The 10,587-nt window shown below is 35.2% G+C and overlaps 2 protein-coding genes across 2 annotated transcripts; both read left to right on the forward strand.

Annotated features, from left to right (window-relative positions):
• Window positions 1-6,845: 6,845 nt before the first annotated feature.
• LOC125873450 (F-box/LRR-repeat protein 25-like) lies at window positions 6,846-8,078 on the forward strand. Its single transcript, XM_049554388.1, has one exon. It carries the CDS (start codon window positions 6,846-6,848, stop codon window positions 8,076-8,078), a length of 1,233 nt encoding a protein of 410 aa, XP_049410345.1.
• On the forward strand, window positions 8,043-8,649 carry LOC125872816 (uncharacterized). Its single transcript, XM_049553614.1, has 2 exons — window positions 8,043-8,317; window positions 8,419-8,649. The coding sequence occupies exons 1-2, from the start codon at window positions 8,120-8,122 to the stop codon at window positions 8,593-8,595; spliced, it is 375 nt and encodes a 124-aa protein (XP_049409571.1). The 5' UTR covers window positions 8,043-8,119; the 3' UTR covers window positions 8,596-8,649.
• Window positions 8,650-10,587: the final 1,938 nt, after the last annotated feature.

Genomic DNA, 10,587 nt, shown 5'->3' on the forward strand with positions numbered 1-10,587 from the left:
TTAATTGCATCTGGATAAGTAGGCTTCCCTTTAAACTTTTCGTAGTGAACATATATCGGATATACTCGGTCAATTGGTAGATTTGATATTTTTGAACCGTCGAGCTTTGGTGTATACCTAGACAACATAAGTCACATAATCAACCGTTGAACTGTTTTTGGTTCTCATTGTTTTGTTCGTTTCAGCCATGAACACATCTCAGTTAATAAGTGCTTAGAGAACTGGCCTTACTAGATTCTCCTTGAAGCGGCTTACACTTCACACTTACATAAGTGGTTTCTAAATGTGTTATCCCGTAGATACACTATTTGATATACCCTGTATCAAACTTAGAAACCATTAAAAAGTCCTAATGTCTTTATCCTGGTTACTGAACATTGTCTCATCATGAGAATGGACATAAAATAAATTTCAACAATGTTGAACCGTCATCTATGACTTTGTTTTATCTCCTTGACCCTAGATCTTGGGATCTCCAGTCTTCTAGGTAGAGTTACCGCCACGATGACTTGTTCTCGGCCATAGTCCCATTCCCGTCGATGATCTCTCAACTCCCTCTCTAGGTAGGCCTTTTGTAAGTGGATCCGACACATTATCCTTTGACTTTACATAGTCAATTGTGATAATTCCATTAGAGAGTAGTTGTCTAACAGAGTTATGTCTTCATCTTATGTGACGAGACTTCCCGTTATAAATAACACTTCCAGCCCTTCCTATTGCATCTTGACTATCGCAATGTATGCATATAGGGGCCATTGGTTTGGGCCAAAATGGAATATCTTCTAAGAAATTTCGGAGCCATTCAGCTTCTTCACCTGCCTTGTCTAATGCAATGAATTCAGACTCCATTGTAGAGCGAGCTATACATGTTTGTTTGGATGATTTCCAATATATTGCTTCTCCACCAATTGTGAAAACATATCCACTCGTGGATTTTGTTTCAGTTGACCCAGTAATCCAATTTGCATCACTATATCCTTCAAGAACTGCTGGATATTTGTTGTAATGCAAAGCATAGTTTTGGGTGTCTTCTAAATACCCCAAAACTCTCTTCATTACCAACCAATGATTTTGATTGGGATTACTTGTGTATCGACTCAGTTTACTTATGTGCGTAGGTTATGTCTGGTCGTGTACAATTCATGACATACATCAAACTTCCCAATACTCTGGAATAATCCAATTGAGACCGACTTTCACCTTTATTCTTAGCAAGATTAAAGTTCACATCAATTGGGGTCTTTGCCTTTTTGAAATTCAAATACTTGAACTTTTCAAGTACCTTTTGGATATAATGAGATTGAGACAATGCTAGACCATTATGAGTTTTGTGAATCTTAATTCCTAATATCAAATCGGCTACTCCTAGATCTTTCATATCAAACTTACTAGCAAACATACGCTTAGTAGCTTTTATATTGGCAATGTCCTTGATCATTATCATCATCCACATATAGGCATACAATGACTTCCTGATCCGGAGTGTCTTTAATGTAAACACATTTATCATACTCATTGATCTTAAATCCATTTGACAATATGGTTTGATCAAACTTTGCATGCCATTATTTCGGTGCTTGTTTTAGTCTATAAAGGGACTTAACAAGTCTGCATACTTTCTTTTCTTTACCGGGAATTACGAAGCCCTCAGGTTGTTCCATGTAAATCTCTTCCTCCAGCTCTCCATTTAAGAAGGCGATTTTCACATCCATTTGATGGATTTCAAGACCGTATACTGCAGCTAGGGCAATTAACATCTGAATTGATGTAATCCTAGTCACTGGCGAGTATGTGTCAAAATAATCAAGACCTTCTTTCTGTCTAAAGCCTTTGACAACAAGTCTTGCTTTATATTTGTCAATAGTTTCATCATCTTTCATCTTTTTTTGAAGATCTATTTTAAACCCAAGGGTTTGTTCCCTGGAGGAAGATCAACCAACTCCCAAGTATGATTGCTTAAGATTGATTCAATCTCACTATTGACAACCTCCTTCCAAGAGGTTGAGTCGCTAGTTGTCCTTTGACGTTTACTGCGCCTTAGACTTTCTTCATTGTTTTCATTCTCTTTTGGTTCTTCTCGAGGTTGTTTAGACCCCCCACTAGATGACTCAAGTCTAGTTTTATACGGATAGATATGTTCAAAAAATTCAGCATTATCTGATTCCATTACCGTATTATTATGAATATCCGGATGTTCGGACTTATGAACCAAAAATCGGCATGCCTTACTATTTGTGGCATATCCAATGAATACTTAAACCCACAGTCTTAGGCCTTATTTTCACCCTCTTAGGTATAGGAACCTGGACTTTGGCTAGACACCCCACACTTTGAAATATTTCAAGTTAGGTTTTCTACCTTTCTATTTCTCATATGGAATAACATGTGTCTTCTTGTGAGGCACTCTATTGAGTATTCGATTTGCTGTAAGGATAACTTCCCCCCACAAGTTTTGTGGTAAACCTGAACTAATAAGTAAGACATTCATCATTTTCTTTAAAGTTCGATTTTTCCTTTCTACAATTCCATTAGATTGAGGAGAGTAAGGTGCAGTAGTTTGATGGATGATTTCATTTTTCAAACATATTTTTGCAAATGGAGATTTATATTCTCTACCTCTATCACTTCTAATCATTTTGATCTTTTTATCCAACTGATTTTCAACTTCAGTTTTATATTGCCTAAATGCATCTATTGCTTCATCCTTACCATTTAGCAAATAAACATAACAGTATCTAGTGCAATCGTCAATAAAAGTTATGAAATACTTTTTCCCACCATGTGTTGGTGTTGACTTCATGTCACAAATGTCCATGTGAATCAGTTCTAAGGGATATGAATTCCTTTCAACAGACTTATAAGGATGCTTAGCATACTTAGATTCAACGCAAACTTGACATTTTGATTTATTGCACTCAAATTTAGACAAAACATTTAAGTTAATCAGTTTTTGCAAGGTTTTATTATTAACATGTCCCAAACGTTTATGCCATAAACATTTAGACTCAAGCAAGTAAGAAGAAGCATACTCTTTATTCATATCAACTCCAATTACATTGAGTTTAAAGAGGCCCTCAGTGAGGTAACCTTTTCCTACATACATTTCATTCTTACTCACTACAACTTTATCAGAAACAAATACACATTTGTATCCATTCTTGGTAAGAATTGGTATAGAAACTAAGTTCTTTCGCAATTCTGGAACATACAAGACCCTGTTCAAAGTCACCACCTTGCCCGATGTCATCTTCAAGTGGACCTTGCCAGTTCCTTCAACTTTTGCAGCAGCAGAGTTTGCCATAAATAACTTCTCGTCTGCTGGTGCTGGAGTATATGATGCAAATAATTCTTTGTTGGCACAAACATGGCATGAGGCACCAGAATCTACCCACCATTCTCTTGGATTTCCAACCAAGTTGCATTCTGAAAGCATTGCACAAAGATCGTTCATCTCTCCTTTGGATTCAACCAAATTTGCTTGATCCTTCTTCTTGTCCTTCTTGGGACCCCAACATTCAGTAGTCCTATGACCACGTTTGCCACAATTGAAGCAACTTCCATTGAATTTCTTCTTAGGAGGATTGCTCTTTGGACCAGATGCTTTCTTTCTTTTCTTTGATTTTATGGGATCTTCTTCAACAATATTTACTCCAAATGTTGCTGAATTACCACGTGACCTCTTTTCTGCGGCCTTGTTATCCTCTTCGATTCTCAGCCTTACCATGAGATCTTCTACAATCATCTCCTTGTGTTTATGTTTCAAATAGTTTTTGAAGTCCTTCCACAATGGAGGTAACTTCTCAATAATGACAGCTACTTGAAAAGCATTATTCACAACCAATCCTACATTCAAGATTATGTGAGTATTAAGAATATACTTAATATTTCCAACATAGGTATTAAATAAATTTATACCTTCATCAAGGAGATCATGAATTATGACCTGCAATTCTTGAACTTGGGTGACGACGGTCTTACTGTCTATTATCTTATAGTCCAGAAACTTTGCCACAATGAACTTCTTCATTCCAGCATCCCCTGTTTTGTACTTCTTTTCTAAAGCATCCCAGAGTTCTTTTGAGGTTTTGACATTACTGTACACATTGTACAGATCATCCTGCAGGCCACTTAAAATATAATTTTTATATAAAAAATCAGAATGTGTCCATGCTTCTGTTATAAAAAATCGTTCTTCAGGCGAAGTTTCATCCGACATAACAGGGACGTTCTCATTAATGAACCTCTACAGACTCAACGTAGTCAGATAGAAGAACATCTTCTATTGCCATATCTTGAAGTCGACTCCAGAAAACTTAGCAGGTTTCTCAGCCGGTGCTAGTGCAGCAGTTGAACGGTTGTGTGCAACCGATGTTGTTGCAGCACTTACTGTTCCATTTTTTACTTGACTTGAATTAGTCCTTTTTCTATCACAAATGGCAGACAATTTTAGTATGTGAAATACTAACAGTAAAAGATAAATCCTTACACAGACTGTTTCTGATTTAACGATAAAGTTTTTACGTTCTTTTAATCGTTAATCGAATGAATTTTAAAAATTCAAACATAGTAGAAAATCATAAAGGTTTTAATCTCCAGAAACCTCAAATACAGAAACTTATAAATTTCTTAAGATTGTTGTCTCCTGTATTCAGGTTAGTAAAAAATACAGAAACAGAAAAAGATGAAAATAGACAGAATGATTTTTAATCCGAGGGGGCACCTTCTTCTTAACCCTTTAAGAACTAAAGGAAGTGCTTCCTAATATAAGGACACCAATTTCCTTTCTTCTACCAATATGGTAAAATGACTTTTCATTTGCACTTTGCATTGACTTTTCATTTTTCCCTCCAAAATTGGTTCCCCCACTTTCATTGGTTCTTCCACTTTCCATTTTCTCTTTTTATTTTCCGTTCACACCTTGCTAAAACCCAATAGACTGCGCCTAATCAAGGTTGCAATTGCAAGGCACAACTTCCTATGCTCCTTACAAGGCGCAAGGAGACAGTGACTTACAAGTTGCAGACTGTCTGCACCTTGTAAGGGGCATAGGGTCCCGCACCTTGTAAGGCGCATAGGGCCCCACACCTTTCTCAAATATTAAAAAATAAAATAATATTTGGCCTCTAAAATTTTCCATGCAAATTTTCTATTTCCGCCAATTATAGAAAAAAAGTAAAAAATTATGATCAGTTTATTTGCCGAATCACCATAAACACATTTACGTTCTAACTATTAGATTGAATTCATTAGTTTGGAGAACTGCAAATAGGGAGTTGTGCCTTGTAAGGCGCATAGGGAGCAGCACCTTGCAATTACAATCTTGATTTAGACGTCGTTACCCCTATCGTTTAAATGTTACCTTTTCATTACATATTTATTTTTGTTGTTCTTTCGAAATTTTTGATTAATTTTTTTTGCCCTTTTGGCTTCGAACTCTCGAAAGTGTTCATCTTATTGATAGTCATTCCAATTCACGGGGAGTACTAAAAAGAGGTTTTAAGGTCCATACAAGGTGTTAAAAAATAATTATGGGTTAAATAAATTTTATTATTGTTGATGGAAAATCTAAACCAACCCACTAATGAGAAGGATATTTATGAAATTATTAGTGGGAATTGAAATCTCAACACGGGATAAAGTATAAGTTGAGATATTATGAGCTTATTTTTTACTTACTAATTGTGAAACCTGATTTTGATATTGTTATTTCATTTGTATCTGGATTTTTTCTTTTTCATGTGTATCCATTTTGTGACAACTTTATATCAATCGCATTTGAAATTAGTTTTAATTTGATTCATGCATTTAACATTTGAACTAAATTAATTAATTTTTTAAATTATTGTGGTTTCGTAATGGCTACCCAATCACAACAATATCAAAGATTGGCTATATTCATGGGATTACATGTAAGAATCTGATTTTAAAATAAAAATAAAAGTTCTAACAATAATTCTAACCATGGTCTTAGTATTTAGGAAAATCAATCAAATTAATGTCTCATAAAATAAAGATACGTATTAAATTACACAATATTTTCCTCAATTGATAATAATAAGTTATTTAAGGCTTTGAAATATTCAGAAATTTGATTGAGCAGTCCAGTCTTTTTGGTACGTATCTCCAAAATTTGATTGAGAAATTCTCATTATATTTTAGGGTTTAGTAGCCGGAAAACGCCATTTACGGCAATCTGTTATATTGTTGCTCAAATCCCAGCTCCGATAACTGTGTTTTGGTGATGGCTTGCGTCCAATTTTTTTTTTTTTTTTTGGAGTTTCAAACTAAAAATTAGTGTACGATTATACCAAAATTGTCCCCTGTATTATTAGTTGATGCAAAGCTTACAGCATATTTATTTTATCCGTGTATTATGAAATTGCTTCTGCTTCTTTTACTGGTTGAATGCTGATTTAAAGATTCCTCTGATTTATTTTTCTGAAATGACGATTGCTCTTGTTGCTGATTGTGATTCATTTTGCGATTCTGAAATGCCTTTATTCTTTTGCTTGAATGCTCATGAGTCATGATGAAGGTGGTTTAGTAGGACGTAACTGTAGCAGATCAGTATCCTTACTTTGAGTAACGTTTTAGCTGTAGTTGCTAATCCATCAAGTTGTATGATGTTTCGAAATTGGCATAATACATAAACTTGCTCTTTTAACTTGCAGTTGACATCATTTTTTTGTGAAGTGATACAATTTTCTGAAATAGCACAGTCCCTTGTACGAATTTGATCATCTTACTTTGACATCAGAATAAAATTAACTAAATGTGTAGTTTAATGTATGTTTTTGCCTTATTAATTTTCAGGAAAGATGGCCACTCGAGGAAAAGGTAGAGTAATGGATCAAATCTCTCAACTACCTGACCCTATTTTGCTGCACATACTATTCTTCCTACCTGCGAAAGATGCAGCTCAAACTAGTGTGCTCTCCAAGACATGGCTGAAAGTCTGGAATTCGCTTCCTCTATTTACATTTGATTTCGGTCAAAACCTTTCCTTATGGAAACTCCTGTCTACAGAAAAAGAGGAATCGGAACAAGCTGATGTAAGAGATGCTTTTCTAAATATTATAGATGGCTCATTGGTAAATCTCCGCGTCCAAAAAGCAATAATAGAGAAATTCAGGCTTTTTCTTAAACTGTCATATCTAAGAAATGTGTCTTGCATCGATGAATGGATAAGATTGGCTACCAATAACTGCATCAAAGAGTTAGATGTTCATATTAAGCGCCAGTATGGAGAAGACTGGTACAGTTTGCCAGGTACAACATTTACAGCTAAATCACTGATTATTCTGAGATTGGGAGGTTTTAAGCTAGACTTCCCTCTAATTGTTGATCATATGAAGCTTACTAAATTGAGAGAGCTATCTCTAACTGATGTTCTGTTGGAAGAACAGACGATCTTGGAAATTTGTTCTGCTTGTCCAGCGGTAGAAGATCTACGTCTCATCAGGTGTGAAGGAGTGAAAGATCTATTGATATCTGATCTCCCCAGACTTATAAAGCTTGCAATACATCAAGCAAATGAAATAACTTGGGAATATAGAAGTATCCGGATTCAAGCTGTTAATCTTCAAAGTCTAGAATACAGAGGATGTAACAGCGAGTTAAAGTTTGACGTGACTACTTTCAAGCTTCTGAAAGAATTGAGCATAACATTTGAGCTGATTACAGATCTGGTGGTAGAAAATCTTGTTTCTGAATTGCCCCTTCTTGAGAAATTAGAATTGAACTTTTGTTTCAAGTTGGTGATGCTTAAATTTTCGAGTTGTATGCTTAGACAGTTAACATTCCGTTCTGGCAAGAGTCTAAAGGAAATTGTGATCGACGCTCCAAACCTGATCCGTTTTGAATATGGTGCTCGTAAATTGCCTGACATATTCTCTATGACAACATCTTCTCTGCAGGAATGTTATCTCAAATTAATGCCCAGTGATCATCTAAGCACGAGTTGGTTTCAAAAATTGAAGGGATATCTATCTAGATTCAAACAACTAAATTTACTTGTTCTGTTTATAGATTCAATGACTGTAAGTCTGAATTCCATTTTCACTTTATTATTTTGTTAATGTTTAGTTTTTGTGACATTTGATTATCTCTTTTGTCGTTGATGATCAAGAATACATTCATCGTGGAAGAACTGAATGGAACGTTGTCCTGCCCACTATCTGTTGTCAAGCATGTGAAGATAAAGAAAGTTATGGAGTCTCTAAATTTTGAAACTCTGTTAGATGGTCTGCTTTGGACTTGTCATCCAGAGACTCTGTCAATTGATAGAACCTGGGAGCACAATGAGGATTTTGTACAGGTGAATTTGATTTTCCTGTCTTTGCTTGTATACAGGATTTTTGTTTCTTATATAGTACAAAGCATATCAGTGTTGTGATTCTTGTGCTGCTTTTGGTATAGTTTTTGAGGGAGAAACTAATGCAAAGAGGTTTTGCTACTGTCTGTTGTGACTCGAGACGTATCAAATGCTGGAGGCACTACCTTAAGGAAATTGAAGTTGAGAGCTCTACTAGACAGTATGGGAATCCTTCTTCATCATCTCGAGTCTCAACCGTTTGTTTCAAACTCACATGGTAGAATAAGCGCACTGGTCTATAGGACTGAAAACTCATTTCGTCTGTCTTGATTTGCTTATATTCACATGGATCTGTTTCGTCATTACTGCAGTCTCAAAGTTGGATATATTATGTAGTGATAACCTTTATTTATTCTTTCTTTTTTCCCTTTTAATTTTTAACCAGATTAATTCTCCCATGATTAAAAAAGACAAACTGGAGAAACAGTAACTCGTTATGTCTTGTGTTTTGGTCTGTACTTGTTATTAACCTTATTTGAAGGAATTTATTGCTCTAATGATTGTATACATTTGAGAAGTACTCTCGTTGAGGGGGCATTTGTGCGAATGTGTCAACAAAAATTAAAGACCACTCAAAATAGGGGCGTTTGGTAGAATGACCCAACCAAAAATTGGTTGGTGTCGTACTGTTTTGGGCTTGAGGCCTCAAAAGAGGGATACCCATAGTTAAGAAATACTCAAAGCATGCAGCTGTAGTGGTCTATGCCATGCACGTGAACAGTAATTTAAAGTATAATTCTTCATAGTTTCTAAATATATAATTCTATATATTTAGCAGTCTGATTACAAGAACTTGTAATTTTTAACATAGAAGTATAATTCACCTTATCAAGGAGTATAAGATTAATAATTTTGGCCTATAATGACCTTCAAGTATATATATGATTCATACTAATTGGTCTACAGTGACCTTCAAGTATATACACGATTCATACTAATTGGTGTTGTTATATATATATATATCTTAATTTTTTGTATTAATCTGCTGGCATGTAAAGACCTTCAACGTCGATGACCATAGGCGGGTAATCTTCAGGATCAAGGCTTTCTTCATTCATCCGCACCACATAGCTGCCAGTGCAAAGTGCATAGGAATCTATACGGTTCCACCTCTCATCAAACCATGCGCGAACAGTCCAGTTAAATCCGAAATCCACGAAATTATAGTCGAGAGCAAGTCCCATCACCTCTAGCAACATTACAGGCATGGGCACTTGCTCTCGAACTATCGACGTTCCCATTGTTTGCAGAATTCGGACAGTACCAATGTTTCCACAACCGCCGCACTAGATATAATTCAAGAAGAATTTGTGACATAAATTAACGGAAATAATGAAAAATTAAAAAGGTGACACAACTCACTGATACGATAGCATTAAAATGATTGTTGCCCCGTTATATGGTTAAGGAAACCCGTATGTGTACAGGCGCACTCGTCCAACAACATTCATGACACTTCCAACTAGGTAATTTGATCAATTTCATTACAAAAATGCTTAGAAATATTATCAAAAGAGTACCACATAAAATATGACAATAAATTTGATCGAGCAGGCATGAATACCATTTTGTGGTAGTTAGGGAAAGTTAGTAATTAACTTGAAGAGCAAGACTTAATATAATACCTTAATCATGTAGGTTAAATGTCGACTATTCCATCCTGATGCAGGTTGAAGATGGCTAACCTTACGAAGAGTAGCTACGGTTAAGGCAAGAGTCACTCTCATATTTGTAATAGATTCTCAAATACTACTTAATAAATAACTATGTCAAATGTGTGAGTTAGCTTAAGCTAGGCGTACATATATATAGGCACAATTTTGAGGGGTAAATTAGTAAATTGTCTTTCTTACTTGCGTATAATTTTGTAACGAATGCGTAAAGAAAGTGACAAACTAATTTGGAAGGTTTGAGACTTTCTTGCCACTGAAGCTATAAATGTCCTAAGTGTCATTTTAGATGGTGCCTTGACGTTGCTTTCAGAGACTAATTCATGTGTATGGACTTCCCTTAAATGGTCTCTTTTGAGATTAGTGCTAACCAGTTTTTTAATCTAATAAGTTCAAGTTTAAGTTTATTTTACATTGAAAGTGTAAAAAGAAATTAGACAATCGGATTATTGAAAATATAATTGTAGGTAGTTTTAAGGGTAAAACCCACTTTACTCACTATTCATTACTAGGTTATAGAAGAAATTTAAAAAATTACTAGGT

The sequence above is a fragment of the Solanum stenotomum genome, chromosome 8 (genome assembly GCF_019186545.1).
Source record: "Solanum stenotomum isolate F172 chromosome 8, ASM1918654v1, whole genome shotgun sequence".
Classification (NCBI taxonomy): domain Eukaryota; kingdom Viridiplantae; phylum Streptophyta; class Magnoliopsida; order Solanales; family Solanaceae; genus Solanum; species Solanum stenotomum.

Excerpts from the sequence above, each read along its gene's own strand:
- LOC125873450 (XM_049554388.1), top strand. The coding sequence starts at position 6,846 with ATGGATCAAATCTCTCAACTACCTGACCCTATTTTGCTGCACATACTA.
- LOC125872816 (XM_049553614.1), top strand. The coding sequence starts at position 8,120 with ATGATCAAGAATACATTCATCGTGGAAGAACTGAATGGAACGTTGTCC. Across the intron at positions 8,318-8,418 it reads ACAATGAGGATTTTGTACAG|TTTTTGAGGGAGAAACTAAT; the intron begins GTGAATTTGATT and ends CTTTTGGTATAG.